Consider the following 25,764-nt stretch of genomic DNA (forward strand, 5'->3'; position numbering starts at 1 on the left):
TCAAGTTCATCCTCTTGCTTCCCTGTATGAGGGGAAAAAAACTAAAATAATTTCCTGCATATTACGAGAGACAAGAAAATCCCTTGACCACCCTTTTTAGCGCAACAAGAAAATTAGTTCATGGATTTAGAAGCCTGGGTTACTGCTCTGCCACAGCTTCTGTCTAGTGTGGAGCCACAGGCCGTTCAGAAGTTGAGATGCTAAAATTTACCTCCTGAATTACATGTAACACCAGTTAGCATTTGGAAAGGTTGTCCAGCTCGTGCTGAATTTTGAAACTGAAAGATGACTTTCTTGGGGAATGGTTTATTACTGAGGACCCAGTCTACTAGCACTTCCAAGTTCTTCCAAAGGAAAATTGGTAATAAGCCTACAAAATGAGAGAAGGGGAAAGTAGGCCACTGAGCTAACTGCTCATCAGCCTGGTTTTCTTGTTCTGTGTATGAAAAGAAACAGAGTCTTTGGCTTTATGAAATTAGCAGTCTTTTATGTATCTGCTGATGTTTAACACTTCAAACATCTTGGATACAATTAGTTGCTGGCCATTCTGTCACTGTGGAGAACCACATGCAAAATTTAAGGCCAAAGACGTTTTCTGTGCAACTGTCTTAATGATGTATGTGTGACTTAAGAGAGAATGCACTGGTTACCTATCTTGGGGAAAAAAATGAATGAATCTTGATACATGTACTGCTTTATTTTGCAGGAGAGACTTTGCTTGCCTCATCACATACTGGAGGAAAGGGGTCTGGTGAAGGTTGGCCTCACAGTTCAAGCTCTGCTTGAATTGCCTGCGTTGAAAGTATCTCAGCTTTCATCCATGTGACATGACTTCTTGGAAGCTAGACAACTTACCATTCGATCTGTTGATTTGGATTGCTCTGAAGCAGTTCAGCTTCCTACATGGGAACACCCAAGCCATCAAAAACTAATATCTGTCCAGATGCTGTAGAGACCCGTACTTTGGAGTTGTATGTGAAAGCCTTGGAGTCAGCTAACAGTTAAAAGGACATAATTATTATTTTTTTCTTTTGTAGTTGGATGCACAAAGAGATTGTGGTAGCATCAGGTTGTCTTTCCAGTTAATTTAAGTTAAAAGCTGCCATTTAACATCTCAGTGTTACAGTTAAATGCTGTATTTCTTTTCCTACATTGAAAATGTTGTTTGAATTTAATTTAGAAGTACAAAGCACACACTCTCCCTCACTTTAATCTTTCAAGTCAGTCGATTGATTTAAAGGTAAGACAAAAATGTAGCGATGGTATGATGGTAAAAATGCGTGTGACTGATCACTTAGAATCCACTTTCACACTCTCAGAAAGCTTAATATTCGTGTTCTTTATTTTTTGCACTCCTGATTGTAACACACACTTCTAACATTGCCAGTATTTAGTCTGAGTGTATGGTGATTACACAAAACAGTATACAATGGGAAAAGGACACATTTTATTGGGTTTTTCCAGTCTTCTAGATTGGTGCCAAATATTTTTTTCAGTTGTACTGTAGATTGTTTACATGTGAAGTGCCTGTGTAATTGATAACTCTTAATAGTCTTAAACATTTTTGAAATTTCTTTGTTTAAAATAGATAAAATGGAAATTTTTAAATATTTTAATAGTTTTTTGTAAAATCAGTACGTGAAGATTTAAGTAATACTTCACATTTTTGATGTTGGGTGTTTTAAGTTTGTTGCACAATTTAATTGGTTATTTTGTTGTCTAATAATTAGAAAATACTGTAAATACTTTTTATTTATGATATTTAATTTGATAATACCTAATCACTTTTGGTTTAATGTATTGTTGGACAAGAAAAAGCTGTCTACTTTTCTTTGTTTGGGACAAATACACACAGTAAGACATGAGGACTAGTGATGCATACAGAGTAATTTAGGACCTTTTGATAAAACTGCCAAAATCTCAGGTTTATGCTGTGACTTTCAGGATTTTGTGTAATATTGCTCCTGATCTCACGTTACATTTTTACAACAGGTATATCCATAATTTAGTTGGGAAATATCAGTGTTTTATCTTTTTAGTGTTTACGGGATTTATTGTGTAATTGACACAAGTGTGGCATAGCACACAAATCAGTTTGTACAAATGTCACTGTGCTGAGACATTAGATTTTTCTGGATAAATGTGAAAGAAAAACTTCCACCCTGGTGGTTTTCTGAAACTTCTGAGTTTATGTATTTGTTTGCTTCTGCACAGTTCTCAGTGTTTTGAGAACGTTATGAAACCATACACAGTTGAGTTCTCCAAGTTGCAAATTTCATAATTTTAGTAATAAATCTATTTGCATTAGTTTGTACTTTGTTAATAGGTAGCTTAATTAAAGAAAAAAGCTCTGACTGTCACAGGTCTTCTGTTTCAGGCTAGGTTAATTTCAATGGAGGGGTATGTTTGCCAAGCATGTAACAAGATTTGATTCTGCTCTTTCCAATTGATCAAGACCCCATATAATTCATAAAAGAATGAGGGAGGGGTATCATTTACTCCTTACTTCATTTACTACAGTCCTTAAAATCAATAGCTGAGAGGAAAAATAACCAACATTCTTTTTTTTTTTAAGAGGTACATTATTTTTAAATCCATTGAAACAAGCTGATTCATGTGTAATAGTTAAAAACCACTCTTGTTTATATAGTGTTTTATTAAAACACAGTTCATGGAGAGGTTGGTGTAAAACCTAATTTGCAGAGTCCTAGATATAAATCTTAGGTTACATAAATACTTGTTTAAGGAAACTGAATTACTTTGACCTTTGAAATATGGTATTTCAAATCTCTCAATTGGTTTTTAAATTATTCACATAGTACTCATTTTAACAACTTCGATCTCTATTTTTCATTAAAGGCAGTATCTGAAAAGTCATGCTAAGACTAAAATGAAAAAGTAATATAATTCATTAAGCATTTGAAGAACACAACCATTCAAAAAGAGTAAGTCATTGTCTTTCAATTCCTTGCTGTGGTATTGACAACAACAAAAGTTCTATTTCAGTGTGTTAGCCATAGAATTGCTAACTGTAAATTGTCACTTTCAGTTATCTGGCTTAAACTGATCTACACTACTATTTCATTTTCATATTTAAATGTTTTTTGATCTTAAAGTAACTTTTTTCCTACTAGAACTAAATTTATAAAGTTATATTGCAGTGTAAACGTTAATAATTCCCTTGATGTAGCATGCCAGATGCTTACTGGGGGGGGGGTTTAAGCTTAGCTTATTTCCTAAGTAACTTGAAAACTGGATATGAAGTTAATGTACTCATTTTAAACTGTGTCTCTGAAGTTGAAAAATACTAAAATAGCATATTATTTGTTTTTAGTGCTCCGGAGTTGTTCTTCCCCACAAACTTGCTAGAAACAATCTTGCATTGCCATTCATTGGAATTTATTATGGCCGCCTTCATGCTTATGGGGAAGGATAATCATGATTCTTCCAGGGCTTCCTTTTTAGTATTGCAAAGATTAAGGTCTTCAGGTATCCTTAGGAGCAATCTGAGAAAAGGTCCAGTGTGCCTGGGTGAATCTTTTCTCATTTTTCTTTAGCTGCTTTTACAAATAATAATGATCTAAAGGCTTGCTAAAATTGGCTGTTCCCATTGTGATTTTTTTAGAAGCAGTTGCAGAAAAGATGCTAAAGATTTTCATTTTAAGTTTCAATTTTAAAGCAGCGTGTGGAAATTGTTGCTGTCTTCCCTGTACAAGAATTTGCCAGCTATCCCCTTTCTTCCTTTCCATTTGATTCCCATCATCTTCTTTCTTACTTTTGTTTGTTCACAGATCTAGTGACTTTACATTGTTCATTACTGCATGCCCCTTTCCTCCTTCCTCTTTACTTTTTTTTTTAAGAAATTACTCCAGTGGCATTGGTGAACTGATTCCAGAATTCCTGGTATCAGCCTTTAGTGTGTTTGAGATATCCTTTTTTAATTTTCTTTAGGATGCAATGCCAATACTAGGTACAGCTGATAGGATGATTTAAAACAGAGGTCTGCCCAATTCCTGTTGTAGATCTCAGTTTTTGCTTTGGATGTGAAGAAAAGTCAACAGTAAAAGCTTTAGGAAACTGCATTAAGTTTGCCTAATAAATTTAGGAGTAAACTAGGGTGCTTTTGTTATTGTGAATGCTATACAAAGTTACTGCAGTAATGGGGTATGAACTGTAAATTACAGAGTGAATCAACATACTGACAGGGCTTCTGGCCTTGTGTATTTTTTGTCATTGGATGCAGTATGTCACACATGAATGATCTTTCATTTAAGCAATAATGTCCTAGATATTGAGATCTTAAAGCAGTGGCATTAAAATAATTGTTGTAAAATGTGGTGACTTCCCACACAGTATCTCAGAAATGCTTCACATCTATTATATAATACTGCTAATCCAGTGTGCTAGCTGGGGCACTGCTGGAAATGCAGAAAACCATCTATACTCATATATCTGGAGGCCTTCCAAAATATAACCAAGAACCGAAATTATCATAAAATACGGAGGAATACATTTGAAACAATAAGTAACTATGACATGAATCATAAGAATTTCTGAGTAAAATCCTAGCTTTGCTGAAGTCAATGCAAGTTTTGCTCTTGACTCCAGTAAGATTTTACCTTTTTGATTTATGGAACACCTGAGGTGGAGACCATAGCAAACATGGCTTTTAAACATGTTTGACACTAACAAAGGTATAGTGTCAAATTCTTGACGTAAAATATTGGTCTCTGGTAAGTCAAAGGAAGCTGTAAAATATACTCTGATTCATTTATTTAATACAAATTTTCTGATCTGCTGTATACAGTATTAAGATGGTAGTAAAAATTTGAAGCACAGCTTTCATACTATGGGAAGGTATGTCACCTCAACAAAATTGCAGGTGAGGTCTATCATCAGTTATTTACTGCACTAAAAACTATTTCAAATCCTATCATTTAGCAGCAGTCTTCTCAGATTTTGACATAAATCTGTAGCCAAATTCAAACAAAAAATGAAAAGGCGTCTGTGGTCTGACACGTCTTCCTTCTGCTGATTTCTTAAATGCTTGTATGAAAGGTAGCTGTTGTAACTAATATAGCTGCAGTCTGCCTGGGTCGGAATTGGTCTGTATACAAGTGCAGAGATAAAGCACGTTAATTCAGCTGATTTCAACTGAAAGCAACTTGTGGGAGTTTTTAGCACTTTCTGCGTATAGGAGATGATTTTCTATTGACAAATCAAATTTCTCCTATTCCTCATTAAGTCAGGCTAATGTATGTGTTTTTCAGGAGGTACATCATATTAAACAGTGACTTGAAAAACAAGAGCAAATAAACAAAACACACCCCAGCATACACAAAACTCATTAAATATTTCCTGTTTGCAGGCAATTCTTTGGAATAAAGTCATTAAGACCAGGAATGGGAAGGGCAAAGTCCAAGCAGAGGGTGCTCTGAGTTGGTTTCACATTGAGTCACTTCAGTGAAAAGCCTTTAGATTTAGTAGAGGAATAGAGAAATAGATGTTTTGTAGCTACTTCATGCCACGGGAGGCGGATCCTAAAGTACAGGGAGCTTTCTGTAGAGGTTACAATAACAAGAAATTTGGCATCTTTGTTTTCACAAAGATTGTATAATTTGGATAGCTGTTATCCCAGCGCTGCAGAAAGCGTGGTTGATGGTGCAGAGAACGTTGTACATAGCTGGTGCTATTTGCACTACCATCTGGCTTTGTAATGACAAGAATGGCCTGTGTGGTGCAAGTTCTGAAGGAAACACCTCCTTGCTTCATGCTGCTGCCTCCTCCTGAATAGGCCATAGAATTCTTTCAAACAGATGTTTGCAATCTGAATAAAAATGCTAAGGAAAGCAGTAACTTAACTTGAGAGTGATAGATAAGTACATATTTACCGATATTTAACTTTCACCAGCAAAGAACTACGTAGTGAGACAGAGGAAGCTTGCTCTAGGAACTACAGAACTTCACTGACTGAAAATTGCACCATGACTCTTAACAGATTAGCGTGTCACTTGTCCTCTCACGTGAGTGAATCAAAACAGTAATCCTGTTTCTTGTTCCACACTGTGCTATACACGTAATTCATTTACGAATGGAGGGAAGAGTGAACTGTATTTTTTAACCAGGAATTTTATGGCACAGATCTCTTTGGTAAAATAAATATGAAGGTAAAAAGTCATTCTCTTCCTGTGAAGAAAACTTCTGCTGATCTTGACTGTTAAAGTAGAGAACATTTGTGATTAACTGAATTTTAGTTTAAACTTGCCACTTCACAGGAGCAGTTCTGGCTCCTGTGTTTCTTACATAATAAAATGCTGCTTTGCTTTATTTGTCTTTTAAGTATTTCACATAGTACAATTCTGACAACACATTATCTTAAAATTGTGGTTATGTGCAGTGTTTGTTCCCTTATTGGTTTTGATGTTTTTCTTTTTTTTAACATGGGAGGCAAAGGGAAGCAAAATTTCTATAAGCTACCTGATTAATTTCTATGGAAAGAGCACAAGTTGTTATAAAAATGACATAATCAGTCATTTTTAGTTCAGATGTTTCATAGCCAACTATGCTTTCGAAGAAGAATTTGTGATTTTTCAGTACACATTTTAGAAACCTAATCTTAAAACAAACAAAACCAAAAAGTTTTTCCAGAACTACTTTAGTATATTAGTAAATATTGAAGGAGAAGAGTAGCTCAAACTAACAGGAAATTTAAATGTTTTGGGAAGCTTTCAATTTTGGCAGTGTTAGGTTTATAGTTGGACGTGATGATCTTAATGGTCTTTCGCAACCTAAATGATTCTATCGTTTCAGTGAAAACAAAATTTCCCTCGATAGTTTTGTAACTGAACTAGATCAAGTCAGTCATTCAACATGAATTCTTGGCGCTAATGAGGATTTCCTCAGTTCTTTCAAAATTATGTGAGATAAGGCAAACATAACTTTTTTTTCACAATAGTTTTATGAAGGCAGATTGTCAAATAGAGAATATTTGGAAATAATCACAAGGATACTTTTTGTTTTGTTTCACTTTTAAATACAAGCGAACCAGTGAAATCTTTCCAGAATTGCTGTATTTGTTTAGGATTTAGTCATGCCATTCCTGGCATGGGAACTCCCATTGTTCAGTATTTAATATGCTTTCTGGAGCATGTGCAAGACTGTGCTCTTTACATGCAAATGTTAATACAGTTGTGTTTACTGAATTGATGTGTTACATTAAGCATTGCTGCAACTGTGGGAATTCCTAGCTGCAACTGTTCATGTCTCTTGCACCAGCAGGTAATGCAAGGCTTTGATTCCCATGAGGGACATACACGCAGGCATTGCAAAAGGGTTGTTTGGTGGATTACATTGGAAATAATGTGAATACTTACTATGTAAAGTGTAGAACAAGGAAAATGTGTTTGCTTTATGATTCAGTTGGTATTCAGTATTTTATTTTGTAATGTGATTATAAAACTCAGAAAATACAATGTAACCAAATTATCGATATGTAAATGCGTGTAGGACATGACAGAAGTAGTTCTGAGGCACAGTTGGAGAGTTATCATTTTAAAATAGATGCTTAAATTGTGTATATACTTGCAACATCTTTGATAGCGCATTTTAATTTTGCATTTCATGTTCTTGTAAAGTGCATCTTCCACACTTCTGAAGATTGTCTACTTGTACAATACTGTATTAAGTCTTTTTTCAGGACTTTCATTATTGCTGGAGCTTCCAACATATATGTTTCTTCTGAAAAATGTTCTTACTGTTACTTTTTTGTAAATAGTTTTTTGTATTAAATTTGCATGGATGAAACCCACATTTCCAAGACCAGTGTACATACTCAGTGTATAAAATACAAACTGTTTCATAACTTTCATGTAGTCAAGTTATTCAATTTGATTTCACTTCAGTTTTTATATATTCATAGTAAATAATGAGAATTTGTTGTATGTTCTTTCAAATGTCTGTGTTGCCATTTTGGTAGATAAGTGACCTGCCTCATTACATATCAGCAAATAGGTTCTTTTGTAGTGATGACAAACAAAAGAAATGTTAACTCTTATTCCAAGGAAATACAGGACACTTTTACGTATGAAGTATGTTAGGACTTTGGTTTTGACCAACAGATATCATTGGTGAGAATACGTGAAGATAAAGATGCCTTCACTTGTAGCAGGGTCTTCATACACTTTCACACTTTCCTGTCTTACACAATGTGAAAACCACCCAATGTCTTATATAGCATATATATTCAGAACAACGTAGGTTTTGAATCTTGCTAATAAGCTTAATCCAGTACAGAAACTGTACAGGTGATGTGCTTCCCTTCTGCTCCCTGGGTTAAGTCTGACAATAGCACAGATCACCTTTTGTGTGGTTTGCAGTCATTAATTGCTAGAACCAGCATTAGGGAAACAGAACTGCCAGTGTTTGGACCTCTAGTTAGGTTATTCAAATGTAGGTTAAAATAGAATTCTATATGATAAAATTGATTTTACCTTAATTTATTTCTGTATGAAAGATCTGGCCAATTTTATTACTAGATCTGATTATTGAAAGTAAATATTCTCTTTTGAGAGGTGTTTTTTTCCTGTGAGACTTCATTCTGCACCTGCATGCGCCCAGCTCTTCTTTGTTTCTTGATGAAGCACAATTTGGGAGTATGAAGCAGAAATTGTGGAACAGCATTACAAATAAAGTGAACACCGTCCCTTGACAAAGGCATCTAAACAGAACTTGTTTTTGCAGTTATTGATGAGGGGTGTGTGGCTGAAATGTTCTGTGAGTCTGTTTAGTTCCCAGCTATAAAGAAAACTTTCTTCTTATGAAAAAGCCTTTCAGGTCTACAGGGGGAATGGTACCATGTGCAGAGGCCTCTGTTCCGGGCTGGACTCTATGAACCATGAGATTCCTGTTTTTCCTTGACCGTCTTCATGGAGAAGGTCACTGTTGAATAAGGAAAGTGGTAGAAGCAAAAATGATCTGCAGTTTCCACATGAGATGTATTGAGAGAAATGTAAAATGCATGAAGCTTTGCAGTGTAACTTTTTTTTTTTATTCGAGCTTGGTCCATTTGATCAGGGTGCCTTTAGGTTATCAACTGTGGATAATATGACTCAGACACGGACTTTTTTCACTGAGTCATGAGGTTTTAAAAGTTTTGTAAATGCCAGGCTCCAGCTATAAACAAAACATACATGGTTCACAACACCTGCCTTGGTAAAGGTGCTTGCTGCTGGCAGGCTGCATTGATTCCAGCAGGATTTGTGAACTAATGGCACTGAACAAATTTTACAGTTCTTTACTGCAGTGCTTCTTCCACCCAGTGATTTTTCAGTAGTTCTTAGGTCTGTATAGGTCTTGCTGACTGCAGCAACCTTTTCACGTGTCACACTGAGCTTATTCACCTTCTATTTCCTAAATCAAAGATGGTGAACTACTGCTAAATAGAACTTTTTGTTTTCTGTTCAAGCTTGAAATCTACATCTCCTTCCATAACCTGTCAGATACCCGCGATGTCTGTTCTCATGCTGTGTCTGCTTTTACAGTCTTGTCAGTGTCCTGCTTACAGACCAGTGGTACATCTTGCTGTCTTCAGCTGCTGGTTTGCATTGGTTAAGATTCATTGTTATGACTTTAGCCTTTTGACTTTCCCCTCTGATTAAGATATGTCTACAGTGCCCCAGGCTAGCATCGCTGTTCTGATACTCTTAGGTTGTGGAAATGGTATGAGAGGTGGTTTTTTTTTTAAAAAAAGTGTAATCAAAATTCAGTTCATCATCCACAGCTTCAGTGAATTCTCCTGTTTCTGGTTCTGTGTTCAAACACGTTAATCAGTTACTCTGAGTGGCTACAACTGTCATTCAAATGGCTGTTAGAACCCTTCCAAGAATATGTTTTTTAAAAGCTTGAAGTTTAATGTTGCAGTGACTTCAGCAGATTAAGCCTATTTGCAAAATGTGTATGTAATTATTTGTGGTTTTAATTAGTTAGGCCTCATTAATAATGGAAATCTCATGCTAATAATATTCTGATTATATAGCCAAAGAGTAGATTATAATATGAATATCTAGTTTTCACAGCTATAACACATTGCCTTCAGAACTGAACGATGCGTAACTCAGCACAGTAGCTCATAGGTACTACTAAGGGCAATATAACAAGAATTAGAACATGTAAACTTTTCTGAAATTCACAGGTGATTATTAAAGGTTTGACTTTGTATCATCTTAACATAGTTTTCATTATAGTGGGGAAGTGGAACAACTAGACTGTATAGAACTTCTGTAGGTTTTTTTAGGTAACCTTTAAATGTGACAAACTTTCTGGAATACTTGTATTTTTCAGCAACTTAATAAACCTATCTTTGGAGTAGTATAATTGTGGTTTTATTATAATTATTTCATTACCAGAATGCATACAACTTTTCATATATACATACAGATACTGCGTGTGTGCATGTGATCTCTAGATCAATAATCACAAGTTGGAGAAATGATAAAGAATTCACCCAGAGAAAACCATGTGTTCTGTGTTAGTTGATCCTGCAGGGCCTCTGCTTATATACCTGGTTCTGTTGCAACGTCCGTGATAAAGAATCACCTCTACTACTCTATCCATAGGAGGAAGAAAAACTAAACTCATATCTAACAATGCATCTATTGTTAGGTGCAGTGGGACTATTCTTGTTGCCACCGCCCTAGCACACAGCTATGAATGCTTGTGTCAGTGTGGGGACTGCAGGAGGCCACCACTTTTTGCATCTTCATCTTGATACCTTTCTATCCCACTTGCATGTCACACTGCATTCCTCTGTATATAAGAAAGTCTATTGAAGGTGGTTGTCGGAGGTCTTGGGGCTCACTACTCCAGTGAGTTTAAGGTGTGAACCTTCCAGAGGACCATCTCCCTTATTCTCATCCTTTCACAGGAGATGGCTCCAGTGCCAGTGGTAAGTTGTCTCACTAAATGACATACTACTATTTTTATCTTCCATAACACTGTTAAATAGAGCTACATTACATTTCCTTCTCCTAAGCATTCCAAAGAGGTTTGTTGCTTTTTCTCCTAATGCACTTACAGATATTTTTCTGCTCTAAGGTTAGTGGTTTTTTGAAATCCTTTTGCAGCTTGAGTGAGAAATACTGCTATCTTAAGTGTAAATGTTCATTTATGTTAATATGACATTCCAGATAGGTATGAAGTCATGAACTGATGAGACATTGTTCATTTCATCCACTTGCTTTTGATCTCTAGAATCTCCTGTTCTCCTATAATCGGAAGAAGAAAAACAAAGTAAAGCAACAGCATGTTTCCAAGTGCATGAACTTCTGAAAACTATTCGATAGGACAAACCATCCCACATTCCATGTATTCTCCAGCCCCAAAGAAACACAAGCAATAAATAAGAGGATTATCTCTGAAAACTTTAAGCCATACCATTTAGAAATGGGTAAGTAGTATTGAATTACAAATAATCTTTATGCTAAAGCTGTTCTCCTCCACTACTTGGTGGGCGATGTGTCTAGCTTGCACGTTCCACTGTGTACTGAAATGGTAAGTTCATTCTGTTCTTTCTGCAGTAAAACATTTATACAATGATGAAATGGAGATACTTCTGCCAACAGTGATAATTTTGTGATTTTTGGCTCAAGCAACATAAACTCCTATTTCCCAGGAATATCAATTAAACAATGATTATATTGTTTCTGGTGAAATGGTGGGGGAATTGCCAAACAGTTTCCTTCCCTCCTGTTTTTGCAATCTAAGGATTGCAAAGAGCAGCAGTAATAGATAGAATATTACTCTTGGACCACTCTAATGATTCAAGCATCACTTGTTACTCGGTGTTCTTGCCCTTTTCTGAGCAGTCCCATGCTTGCCTGTTTATCCATTATTGTAGTATTGCTTGTATATGGCATCACTGAGCCTTATTTGTGTTTGGGAACTTCAAAACTCCCCTTGCCAATTTTTAACTTTTGAGAGTGGCTTAGAAACAGTCTTATCAGACAGGCTCCATTTGACATCTGCTCTTTTTGATAACTTGTGTTACCGTTTTGTTCAAAGTTCTTTCATTGCAGATTTAAGAGTTCTGTTTGCATGAATTAAAATGACAAACCTTGTTGTATTTTGGAAAAAGTATTTGATTCTTTCAGGATTTACATGCCCCAAAATCAGGATTTCATTTCATTTAGTTAGATTATTTGGCCTTTCAGATACTAACAAACAACATGAAATTCTGTTTTGACTAAAAGCAAACTCAGTTGTCATAATGTGCTTAGAAGGCATCTGTAAAGCACAGTAGATCTTATCACTTCTGTTCCTGCAGGTACAGATGGAGGAAGAAACCTCCCCATCTGTTTTCTCTCACTTTGATTTTTGCATAAACTAAGAAAGGTTAAATTTAGTTTCTGTAAATAGAAATTTTTAAAACCTAAATTTATTGTTTTTTTAAAAGCTGCAACAAATTCATGTCTAAATTGACAGGTTACTCTTAACATCAAAATTGGTAAAAACATGCAGGTATTTTTAACTTTCTGACGGACCACATCTGTTTGACAATATTGCAACTCATTTTCCTGTGATCACTTCTGAGCGCAGGTCGTGCTCTGCCTACAGACATTGAACACCCTTTATTTTGGTAGTAGAAGACTGTTTCTGCACGCTGATCTCCAGCACAGAGCATTCTGCTGTTTGTCACTTTTTCAGCTGCTTTATACAAAATGCCTTTACTTGGTGCCGCCAAAGCCGTTACCCTTGCAAGTGTACAAACATTAAAAATACATGAAGGAAGTGGAACCAATATGCAGTTAAAAATACGCATCTGGGTAGGGGTTAGGGCCGCCTCAGTTCTCTGTCAGCTTCCAGCAGTGTTGCGGAGTGTCGCTACAGTCTTGACATCCCTTGACCCCCCTCTCTAAACTAGGTGAGCTCCATACCTGCCTCCTCTATAACCCTTGCCTCAACAAAGTCTAGGGCTTGGTCTAGGGCTAAAACAGGTCTAGCTTAAATTTTAAACCAGTTGCCTGACTGTTAGCATGTTTGACCCATCTCTGCTCAGGAGGTTGGACTAGATGATCTCCTGAGGTCCCTTCCAGCCTCAGCTCTGCTCTGCTCAGGCTGGCAGGCATCTGCTTGCGCTGCAGCTGTGAGCATCCCTCTGCTCTGCAAGATCTGCAGTGTGCTGCCCTGCCTGCTGGCTCCTGGGCTCCCATGGACCATGCAGCAAGAAGACCTGGCTGGCCAGCAGACTTTAGACAGCTGTATAGGGTGGTTTGTGCCAAATTTAGTTGTTATTTTTTTTTAGTGAAATGGCTGGGAAGCATACAGGCATTCCTGTCGGCTGGCAGAATAGAGGGTGGGATGCATCTTCACAAGCGAGTATGCTCTAACATTTCCAATATGGAAAAAGCAGCTGGACTGATATGAAAATGTATCTCTATTGCTGGTTATTTTGTCAGGCATGGTGTGATTTTGATGGACCGAAGGAATCCAAAGGCATTTTTGCCCTGCCCCACACCACACTGTTTAGTTAAGATCACAGTTTTGATTGGACAGTTCATATGTTTGTGGTATCATGAAAAGCACACACAAAAAGTGCTGCTGCGGGCCAGAAATTTTTTAAACAGTGTAGGAGACAAATTTCAAACCAAAATAAGGCGTTTGAGATTAGGCTGTCAAAAGTGATTAAGGGTAGGGAAGCATATTTACTTGCTCTTTTTTTTCCCCCACCACAGGAAGAACAGTGGCTGACTTGTATGAGCAGTCCTTCCCCGTGGGGAGGAATTTCTGATCGCTGATGAATGTTTTGTGCTCCAGACATTCACAAACAGAAAATCTAAAAGTATGGGAAAATTTGTCTTATGCTTGATATTCTCAGACTATAAAATAGGGAGCCAATGAGAGACAAATGCTGTGGGCTGGAAGATAAGCCAAGGCAGTTTCCCTTGAGCTGTGGCTCATTTGCTTCTTCTGGAGCAACCTCCCTGTTGCGCTGAGCAGCCCCCTCTCCTCTCCTCCAGCATAGGCACAACCATTCCAGTATCCCCAGTGCTCTCTCCTTTCCCACGACATTCCCTCCACCCAAGGCAGAGGCAGGGTGGACACCAGGCTGAACCAGCAGCTCTTGGCCAAGCAGAGACAGCAATAACCTCTGCCCATTGCTACCTGCATTCTCAGCCTGTGTAATTAAAGGCAATATCCTGGAGTAGTGAAGGCATGACCATGTCAATGGTTGAATGTCTGGGAAGACCTTTCCTACATATCCTGATCCTGACAATGCGTAGGTTTTCTTCAAACCCTGTTTATTTAAATATAGTTTATAATGATCCATATCATATCATGGTTTGGGCTGAGCCACTGCATGCATCAAGAGACTTCATGTTTTGAGGGACTTAGTGGGAAGCATGACTTCACTAAGAAAGTATCAGAGAGTGCTTCTGTTCGTGTGGCGTGTTCCCAGGGACAGAGGCAGTTGGTGCAAGACTGGGACGTGTTTCAGAAGAAGGCAGGTCTTCAAGAGTCAGGGTTATAGCTGAATCAAAAGTGTATTGTAAAGTCACTGCTCAGTCAACTTAGAATTTAGGAGAGCATAACTCATTTTTAGAAGAATGCAGATTGCTGCACCCACAGGTTTAAGGAATGACTTTTACAGAAGCAGGCAAACTCCTGAGATCCTGTCATTAAAATAAGTATTTTTATTTCCTCTATTAAGAGAAATCTTCCTACATCAGCTGAAATCCATCTTGTAACTGGCAATTGATTAACACATTGATGAAGTATATTTCTTAAAGCCTGTTGAAATATTTTTTTCCTGTTGTACATCTTTATAGTATTACTCAAATGTACAAACTCAGCTCTTAGTAATGTAGGGCAAGCCCTAACTACAAAGCATAGCACCAGTGAAAGTCAGAAAAGGGAACAAGTAGGAAATAGCATGATGATCGTTGGGCTTAATCCTACACACCCTGTATTTCTCAAGCATTAGACTTAAGATGTTAGGTGTTAGCCAATATTTTTGCGTGCAACATGCCCAAACAGACTTTAAACAGGTTGAGCCCTCCCTGCAAGGTGAAACTGGGGCAAATGCTAGTTCTTTCCTACCACTGACTGATCTGCTATTAATCTATCCCAGCTTGGGTTTATTCTGGGAGGTGGCAGTGCCTGAGCGTGAGCAATGCAGTAGGAGAACTGTATTGTTTTGATTGAGAACCATGTTCTATTTTTCCTCACTTTGCATGTGGGCATAATCTTTATCACAGCAAATGTGATAATCTCCCTCACCGAGGGTAAACTGTGAATTTGTTGCACAACCTGGAAGAGTGAGAACAACTTGTGAAGGCAAGATGCCATGCTCTGGTCTCCTGCTGGAAGCAGGGAGCTTTCCAAAGCCCTGGCTTGCAGCATCCCTGTAAACTGAAATTACATACCAGAGAGTTCAGGCACTGATACCTGACAACTGTGTGCTCGAGGACCCAAATCTGCATCCAGCCATTACAGGGGTAGGGCCTTTATTCAGGTGAACCATGGATATTGGGACACACTTGACTTCCAGTGGCAGGAGCCCTGGGAAGAGGTGGCTTGTTGGGTGTTACGAGCTCTGCACACTCAGCAGTTGCTGAGTGGGAATTCAGGTATTTGTTTATAGGGCTTTGCTGTAGTGTCTCTGCAAGGACTGAAACAATAAATCATTCTTTGTAGCTCTTCAGTGGTGCTTCTATTCATCTTTTCACTAGACTGCTAACTGCAGATTCTTCATGTCATCAGATTTTTGGCTCTGGCAACTTAGCACTCCTTTATCCATGGTGAATCAAACACTGTTGATTTATGTCAAAGATGATGTATTTCCTTAGATTTTTTTACCCCAAGGCAAAAGGCAGTGGTTGGCACAAATCCTGCCCTGTAAGCTTTTCCAAAGGGCAAACCCAACACAGCTCCTATTGAAAAGGATCACAAGGAGACACATGGGAATGGCCTGCTCAGTTCTCTGACTTTGGAAAGCCACTGTGCTTTTGTAAAGCTTTGAGCAGCATTACCTTCAGGTCTGGTCACATGGACTTACTTCTTCGTCAGTGGTATAAACTGTTGATAAATTATCTGGCAAAGACTTCTGTCCTCAACATGCCAGGGTCACCTCTGGCCAGAATCAGTCTCTCCCACTACCAGGGTGGCAGGGGACACTTTTCAAAGCAGGGCTCTGCCTTTCCAAGCAGAGCTGAGCTGGATTAGACAGACCACCCTCTCAAGAGGCTCTGTGTATCCTGTCCTCAACCTCCTCGCCAGACCACAGTCCTGCAGCAGCTGCTGGAGGAAGGCGTCTTGCACAGTAATGCTTCACAGAGGGCAGAGCTGCAGAGTGGCTCATCTGTCTCCCCTGGAATACTGTGCCTCTGCTTTTCTTTTCACTGTTACCTAATGTGTGCATGCCCCTGGGCATGTACAGGGATTTCAACACTATCAAAAGAGGCTGGTTGCTTTTTCCCTAATCAAATTTCCTGTTGCAGAACAAACCCAAGAGCATCCACAAGCCAGATTATACCAGTGCAATCTTCCTGATTTCACTGGCCATTAACCAAGAGATCCCAGTCAGTGCTGGGGAAGACCAACCAGCTGTACCTGCACCTCCCTGGAGAGCAGTCCTGCCAGCAATTCCTCCTTCAGCACTGTAATTTATAGCTGAACTGCCTGCATTTTCTCTCAGGATGGGAGGTCTGATTTCTCAGTGAAATCGGCTCCATCTCACCAGTGTCACTTCTGCCTGTAACTTCTTGGGGCAGTTTTTTCCATCTGTTGCGTTCCTGTCTGAAAGCAGTGGTTATCTGATCAGGACCTCGGTTAAAACGTATTTCATAGGAAATAACAATAGAGTGAAGCTATTCCTTGATGAGAAGGAGCCTCATGCAGTTTGAAGGGACCCAGGGGAAGCAAAGACCAAAATTTCCCATTGGATAAAAAGTTAAAGTGTTTTACTTTAAAAAACTTGGGTTGTTTTTTTTTTTCTTGTTCCCACAAATGAAGTGGTCCAGCTGTCATCTGCCTGTGGAGACTTGCCCGTCCATAGCTGGGATGCTGAGCGTTCAGGGTGTGCTGAGCTGCAGCAGTCACTGTGTTGCAGGTGACAGGAGCTGGGAGACCTGCAACCTCTGAGACCAGCCAGGCTTTTCGAGGTTTTCCTGTCTGCTCACTGCAGAGCCCCTAGCCCAGACCTTAAACACCAGAGCCCACAGTGAGCCATTTGCTGCCTGGCTGCCAGGGGCTTGTCTGTGATGCTGTCCCTGTGTTGGGACCTCTGCATTACCAGCAGACTTGGCTGGCTGGCAGCCAAGCGGGAGTCTGTCAGAAGTTAGCTGGAAACAGTGAATTTCCACAAAACACTTCACAGTAATCAGGGTTTTCTGATCAAATTGCATCTTGTGGCAGGAAAATCCCTAAAATGCTGGTACGAGGCTGTTTACTGTAGCCCATGTGTGTAATGTATTTACTTTGCTATCTGGGAGGGGATCTTGAGCCAGATGCCTGCCGTGGGCAGTGAGCAGCAGTTGTCTTCCCTATTTCTTCATGTGCATCCTATACGCAAAACACTCTCAGGCTGGCTGTTCAGATGCAGCTGGTTGAAACTTACTCTCTAGAAACAGGAACATATGCAGGACTTCATCTTCTATTTTGCTGTTCCAGTTTTCTTTTTTTAGAGCTAGTAAATATTTTCATCTTGCACGCTACCTGGCTCAAAGGAAAATCCCAACACATTATGGTAAGCCGTAACTATGTGATCAGCATTAAATTTCAGCAACTCACTCTCTGCTGCATTTAGCCAAATGGGGGTGGGAGAATTTGCTTCATATTACGATTTTATTTTGTTGTGTGCGTTCTTGAAACTCAATGTAGCTGTTCAGGTGGAGTGCAGAATATGGATTTATGCATACCAGCATTTCTATATAAATTTGAAAGAGTCTTCCAGCGCTTCTTTCTTTTTTACTGGCACTGATGTTTGTGTTCCTAAAGTAACTTTGGTTACATCTGCTCAGAGTTCAAGGTGATGCTTGAATTGCAGATTTTTAGATGGGCATGTTTATACTTTTTTTGCATGCCTGTTTATACCACTGTTGCTTGAACCAATATGTGTTCCACTCCTCTGAAATTCTTCCTGTGGTCATTCCTAACTTAAGTGTCTTCTCATATTTTTCCTTTTATGGGAAGATTTAAATGGCTTTTAACATAATTAACAGTACTTAGGCATGTCCTAAATCAGCATTGGCTTACTGACAAGAGCTGTCAGCAGATATCGTTCAGGGGCTGTCTGTTCCTGGCCAAGCAGTTATTCTGGTTTAATGCTTGCTCTGTTGTGGGACCTGTCAAATGATTTGCATCTGAAAAGGACAGATCCATTCAGCATTTTGGGGGTGTAATTTTTTTTTTTTTTTAAATAATTTCTTCTCGGTTTGTTCACCATCAGGCCAAACTTTGCACTTTTCATAAAACATCTGATGAAGCACCTTTCAACACCAGTAAGGTGTTTATGTGAGATATAAAGGCTTGGGCTGCTGTTTGCATTGGTGATCCCTGGCCACTGTACAGGACATAGAAGGCACAGGACACCAGGCCAGCACTGCCATCCCCTCCAAAGCCACCCCAAGCTCCAGAAAAAAACATCTGCACTCAGGGCAAATGCTATTTTATATCCCTCGAAGTTGCAGCTCAGGGTTCAAGGACTAGTCTGTGATAACACACTGGACCTTGCCCTTTCTCCAGTGTTTACCAGCTGCCCTGCTCATTCCCTGACCCGCACTCATCCCTCTGGATTTGGCTGCCAGATTCTGCTCACGGCAGCAGAGGCAGGATCGGGCTCTGACTGCAAAGTGCCTCCAGGACTCACTGGCCGCATTGTGACAGGGGAAGGACCACTTCTCCCGGCCAGCCTCCTGGGGCTGCTTGGCTGTCTGGGCTCCCTGGGGGTTGCACCTTCCCCGCATGTGCTGGGGATGCAGCAGTGACAGAGGGAGTGATGGCTGCTCAGCCCCGGCAGATCCTGCTCTGGCCAGGGCAGCAGCCGTGCTGCCTCCCCACTGGAGATGAAGGCAGGACGCAAAAATGAAGTTAACAGATTGTCAGATCCCCCAGCACCCCAGGTTAGGGCATTCAGCTATACAGAATATCTGTCTTTTACACTTATTACTCCTACTGCACAGTGATCTCACCAGAGGGACCTCTGCCAACATCTCTGTAAGCGCTTGAGTACAAGACATTGGATGGAGTTGAACAGAGAAGAGAAACTTTGCTGTCCCAATGGCTCGGAGGCTTGCAGAGGAAAATTCAGTTTTAGAAAATGATGCAGAGAGGCAAAAGCCATGAGGTTATTCTTGTTTTAAGATGTCCTGAAAGCTGAGATGGAGCACTGGCTCCTTCCACTTGTTGGTCCTGGTACCAGCAGAGGCAGCTGGTCTCTGCACGTTGGGCATGCTGCTTTGCCCATCACAATTCTTACCCCCTCCATGCTCTTGGGGCTGATCTACAGTGTGCTGCACCGCTGCCAGGCTTGTTTTCCCAGTTACCATGAGAGCACTTCATGTGAAATGTTTCTGCTTTCATAACAACTCCCTAGACCTCTTTTTTATTTGTCTATTTAATTTTGGAGCAACCTGAAAACAAGACTGGAAGTAATTACCACTGTCCTGTAAAACCTAGATTGTTAAATTAGGAAGATTAAAACCCACAGGCAGAAAAAAAATCTACTTTTGGGGGCAAACGGTGCTGGGGAAAAAAACTGGCACGAGGCAGGGCAGGTGGTCGGTGGGGAGTGGGATGCTGGTGCGATGCCTGCCAGCAGCATCCTGCTGGAGGGAGGCTGAGCTGAGAGCTGGGCATTCATCACAGGCGAAATGATGAGCATGGCCCTGGTAAGGCTCAGCCATCCCAGGAGGAGACCCCCCAAGGATGTGGTGGGGTGAGGTTTTTTTCCCGCTAGTATTTAGCACTGAAGTAGCTATTGAAAGCCTAGCTGCTGTCCATCATGTCGCTCTGGTGACAAAGCTGCCTTTATGGAAGTGCACCAGGCTCTCGGCAAGGTTTTCAACAGCAGGTTGGCAACCAGCCTGGCCAGAGATTGCTGTGCTTGCCTCAGTAACTGTAGCTTGAGCTGGGTTCAGGATTGCACAAAGATTTAAGACCTGCACCATTCCAGGTAAATGCATTTTTGCATCTGGGCTCTAAGCCACGTGGTGGGAAGACTTCAGTCTTTCCTAAGACAGCCTCTGGGCTGGCTGCGGGACCCAGTATCCACTTGTGGGAGCTGATGGATTTGGTGGGAGGAAGCAAATGGAGGTTGTTTTGTAATTCTAAATTAACAACTCATGGTCACAGCCTGGTGCCCAGGAGGCTGCGGATGGCTCCTGCCTGACCTGTTGGACAGGCAGGAGAGGACAGTGTGGATGGGAGCAATTTATGTTTGGCTGTTTTCAGGTTCTCTGCTCCAGACAGGCTCATGGCTCAGTCTGACTGATACGAGGTGTTATTTATGTCTGTATTTGCCTGAGGAGCAGAAAGTGATTCTGGAGCAGTCCTGGGCTTCTCAGCACGGGGCCTCTGGGCAGCACAGGTCCAAGTCTGGAGACAGGGGACAACAGGAGGAAGAGGGGAAATGGCACCTTCCTGGGGACCAGGGATGCACAGATTTTCCCCATAAACCCTGCATCCCCCTGGCAGAGCCTGACGTAGCCATAGGACCCAGTTGCACCCAGTGTTTATGGTGTTGGGAGCGGCCAGGTCTGCCAACAGCAGCTGTGTAGCAGAGCTCTGTCTGCACACACACATGTAGGATGGTTCTTCATAGCCCCCCCAGCTCCTGCTGGGAGCTATGTCAGAGCCTTCCTGTTCTGGAGATAATTTTTAGCTTCTTTTGCATTTCTGTCTGGATGTATTTGTGGCCCATTTATTAGCAGTTTTTGACCTGCCAGCTTTGTGGCTTCATTTCAGTTCTTCCTGTAATGCCCTGGTGCATTTAGTAGCAGAATTTGGGCTCCAGCGTGCCAAGCTGTGCTCCTGATTCCCTTCCAGCTTGCCAGTCCCCAGCATCTCTGCAGCCCTCCTTGCGCCTCCCCAGCCCCTGGAGCCCATCTTCGCAGCAGGCTGGTTCCCAGATGCAGCTACACATGTTGGTCAATGCTATCTAATTCCTCAGCCCACCTTGTATTTTTGCCTACAAAAATTTTATGTGCACTGGTGTGCCAGGCTAGAACCTAGTCATTGAGTTGTTTACTAAAAGCTGCCACTGTGCCACAATAAGAATGAAATTGTTCTTGCTGGCTCTGCTAACCTGCCAGCCCAAGCCCAGCTGCATGGGAGGGAGAGGCAGAGCAAAGGGCACATGCAGGTTGTGGAAAAAATGTTCGAGGAGCAGAAGATGACTCAGTGCAATGTGAAGACAGGAGCCAGAGGGTTGTGGATGCTTCGGTCAGGGTGTGCTCCCAAGGCAGGAGACATTCTCTGCACAGACACTCTTTCATCAGCAATTACAGGAAACCGAGATGATCAGGATGAGTAAGGGGTGCCTCCTACACATCAGGGAACCTGCGGCAGAGTAAGCTGAAAGGTAGAGGGAGGAGTGCGTGACTTTTGGCTTTCAGCTGGATGGACCTTTCTGCAAACAGAATTGATTGCAGAAAGCAAAGATTTCAGTGGTCCAGCTCCATGGCAGCCACCTTGTTGGCTCACACAATACAGGCACATTCAAACAGCTGCTGTCCCTTCTTTGAGATGTCGTCTAAGCCAGGATTAGACCCCAGCAGTAGCCATCAGGAAAGAAATAGGGAAAAGTGAGGTCTCCACTTACCACAAGAACAAATGTTGACACTGGGTATTGCTAGAGAGTCTAGATGCTTCCATCATTTCCTGAAGTCCCATCGAAGCCATGTTTAATTTATTACTTAATGCAAAGAAGGGATTTTTCTTGCAACACTCAGTCTGTGCCATTGCCCCATGCTCCTCTTCCTAGCACGTCTCCTCATGGTGACATCCCCTTTTTGGTGCAATTCATAATGCTGTGCTGGAGGCCACAAGTCTGTTTGGAATTGCTGAGTGTCTTATTCCGGTGCCTCAGAAAGAGCTTGTTTAATGCAAGTTATATAAAAGAGACTGGCTTCCCTGAAACATGAGGCAGTTAAGAGGCTTTTACAAGTCATTGATTTTTCATGCCACTGGCAATTTCAAAACCATCCCTTTGGATCAAATGAAACATGCTGTTCGATACCAAATGGTCTGTTCATAGCTGGAGCCTTTTAGTTTTTATTTTGTCGAATAGGAAGCTACTTCTAAACACGGAGCTGAATTGCAAACTTCAAAGCTTTTATTCTGAACAATCAGATCCTATTATTTTAATATAGGAAGGCAATGGACTGCTTGACAGAACCAATTTAGCACAACTGGGATGAATGTATCAAATATATTTTAACCAAAACCAATTTGGCCCATTTTTTGGACTTAGCTCCAGTAATGATCTTTGCCAGCCACTTTGCCATTTGCAATGAGGTATTTCAGCAACGATGCTGCTCTTCCTTTATTTCCTCAAACAAAAGCGGATTTTTACAGAAGTGTTTTTTAATTTCTGCATGCACTTGCCCAGCATATCTGTCAGAGGCCAAGGACCCAGCCCAGGGGCTTCTCTGCTCTTTGAATTCTCTTATTCAGCCTGGAAGGACCTTTTCAAGTTTGCCTTCCCTGGGCTTTAGCTCTTTTATTAATCTTGGCCCTGTAGAGCAGCTCTGAGACCTGGCCAGGTTCCTGAAGGAGGAGGAAGCTCCTGCAAGATGTTTGTGAGCACATAGTGACTCCAGGAGTTACTCACCCGGCTGACAAATCCAAAAAAATCTCATTTGTGAGCAAACCAGACAAGTCAGTGGTGCTTCCAAATACAGTTGTAAGGGGGAAGGTAGCCACGCGAACAGGAAAATACCCCTGTGGCTTTGCTGGTTGTTGGACACAGGGGTGTCTTGCGGCTGATACCATGGGGCTCTGAGGAAAGGTGGGCGCAGGGCACGGCAGTGGCTGGCTGAGCCCAGCCAGCAGCTATGCCAGCCGCGGTGCTTGGGGACAGCTTGCTGCATGGGAATTTGCCAGGGCACCCTCCCAGTTGCGTGCGGGGCTTGCTGGTGAGCCAGAGCGGGTATATTTTTATTACCTCCTTCCATGAGCTTGTCATCACCTCATGTTGCAGCTTAACCCCATTTGCAGAATAGTTAGTAAGATGCAAATCGCCTGCCTGTCCCTGACCCTAGCTCAAGGCCATGAGGCTCTGATCCAGCATGTGCAGGCATCTGCCTTGTGTTTCCCACAGCTTGCTAGGGCACTGCTGACAGCTACAACCATAAGGTCAGTACAAGGCAAGGCTGAGCACATGGCCTTTGCAGAGGTGTGCCCTGAGCAGTGCCTCCACTCAGCAATGCTGGAACAGGGCATGGATCCTCCCCAGCTTGCCCTCAGCCAACCTCCTCCTCCAGGACCAGCATGGGGATTGCATTAACACTGGCAGGAGGAGGAACGCAGCAGGAGCATAAGAGCACAACAGCACAAGGAGAGGAAAAGAAAAGCATCTGTAGTTTGCCAAGGGAGCTGGTTTGGGCAGGAGGATGGCGGGAGGAGGCTGGACGGGCAGGCACTTTTCAGCGCAGAGCTGCGCTCGCTGCTCCTCCCGGCCGCTCCAGCACTGCAGGCTGCGTCATGGAGCCCTATTGTTGCAAATCCCAAATATGCTTTTTTCCAACTTCATTTTCTCAGGAACTGACCCAGTTCTAGCACTTGGGAACTGGCATTCACCCTACTGGCAAATGTTTCTCATCTGTTTCAAATGATCTGTCCAGTATGACCTTTTCTGCTTAAGTAGCTTACACAATGAAAATACATGAATGTTAAATCCTAATCTTGCATAACTCTGAAAGCAGGGCCATGCATTTACCGCAGCAAGGGACTTTTTTCCCTGTCCTTTGCAGAAAGTAAGAAGGAAGCAGCCAGCACTGTACAATTGCAGTGAAAGGAGAAATCACTCACATCACACTCCCCCACCCTGCCAAATTAACAGGGCGCTCAAGGCAACAGGGTGTCTACTACCCATTTCTGCTGCTCTTTGCTTTAGAAAGATAAAAAGCAAGGGTCTTCAACCACAGGCAAATCCCCCATGGCCTTCCGGGACTGTTTCCCAACCAACTGTCACTGCAAATAAGGACAGTGGTGGGTCATGGGCTTTCTGGTTCCCCACTTCAGAGCTCCCCTTGGCACCCATCAGGCTGAACTCATCTTCACAGTCCAAGTGCTCTTCCTTGCTCTCATCTCTGTTTTCAAAGCTGTGGTTTCACCCAGCATACAGCAGTTGGTGTCTGTTCTGGGAGGCAGTTGCTATAACCAGATGTATGGCATCATTTTTTAATCTTTAGCATAGCAAAAAGTTAAAAGGTTCTGAAATTTTGCCTGCAACCACCTTGAAAGTTCAAAAGTGCAAAGGATGGTCATATTCTTTCCATTGGCACCTACCTTCACGGCATCTTATATGAGCCAGAGCCAAATAGCTATTCCGTGGTGGGAATGGCTTCACACCTGAAAAGTGACCGTGCCTCCCCCAGGTCTGCATGGCCAATGCAACAGGCTGGCAGCGCTGCCCTGCCTGAGCACATATCTACCTGCGTGCACACAGCGAGATGGAGAGGATAACTGACAGGTGGAAAGGGGTCTGGCCTTGTCTTTGCTGCTCCAAAACACCCTCAGTGACTCCAAGTGGGAAGCAATAGCACATTCATTCGGGCATCAATTCAGACAGTGATACTGTAAGTCTCGTACAGGTGCTTGGAGGGCAGTTTTCTTCCTAACAAGAAGTGCTCCTTCAGTTCCTGATGCTGTTTCTCATGTTCTTAGTATGTCTGAACTGATCTCAGCATGCTTAAATCTGGCCGTGGGAAGATCCAGCCTCAATCACAGCCCGTTGCTTGTTGGGGCACACACACCACAGCTCCACTCTTTCCAAAACACCCTTTATTGTCCCTCCTGGAGGGGAGTTGCTGCAACCAACTTCCCTTGACTCACGCAAGGCAACATGAAGATGACACCCATGTTTTGTTACTGGCCATGACACTGGTTGATCCTTTAGCACAGCAACAGGAATCATGAGATGTTTTTTCAACAAGGTGTACTCAGCACCAGAGCTCTCACCTGGGGCAAATCAGGTGTGGTTGAAGCACCCGCTCCTTGCAAAGGGTGCTCCAGGCTGAGGGCGAGGGAGGGCTTGCAGGGTGATGCAGGGAAAGAGGGATGAAGTAAATGGTGACAGGCAAGGCTATACAAGGATCATGTTGACCAGCTGCACTGGTGTGCCTAGCCGACAGAAGAGGAGCGAGGGGATGGATAATTTTATGTATTTCCTGCAGATCCCTGAGAGGCAGGAGCAGCTGGATTGACTCTGGAGCCATCAGAGCCAGCAAGCTCAGGGTGAGGCGCTGCGGTGGGTCACATCGGGGCTGGCCCTGGGGGACCACTGGCCACACTTGCGTGGGCCGAGGTGCTGAGTGGAGCCACGGCTCCCAGGTGCCAGGGATGGCTGTGTGCTGCCACCGCTGCGAGGGGCTCAGGCAGCAGCCAGCAGCCTGCACTGATTATGCCATTTGGTTTTAATTTTAATGAACCATTTAAACATTTCAAACATACCTTTGACCTACTTGAGCACAGTTAGAGCAACAATTAACACCAACACCTCATAAATCCTGGCAATGTCCTCTCTGGTGCTAGCTTGGCAAAGCCTCT

General features: G+C 41.9%; 1 protein-coding gene across 2 annotated transcripts in view; it reads left to right on the forward strand.

Moving 5' to 3' along the window:
• LRCH2 (leucine rich repeats and calponin homology domain containing 2) overlaps nt 1-7,865 on the forward strand; it is a 53,494-nt gene extending 45,629 nt beyond the window's left edge. For both annotated transcript variants that reach the window (XM_074883173.1, XM_074883174.1), the window contains one exon: nt 707-7,865. In XM_074883173.1, coding sequence (XP_074739274.1) covers nt 707-826 — 120 coding nt within the window. In that variant the 3' untranslated portion in view covers nt 827-7,865. The remainder of the gene's footprint in view (nt 1-706) is intronic.
• The last annotated feature ends 17,899 nt before the right edge of the window (nt 7,866-25,764 follow it).

This window comes from Strix uralensis, chromosome 13, assembly GCF_047716275.1.
Source record: "Strix uralensis isolate ZFMK-TIS-50842 chromosome 13, bStrUra1, whole genome shotgun sequence".
Taxonomy (NCBI): domain Eukaryota; kingdom Metazoa; phylum Chordata; class Aves; order Strigiformes; family Strigidae; genus Strix; species Strix uralensis.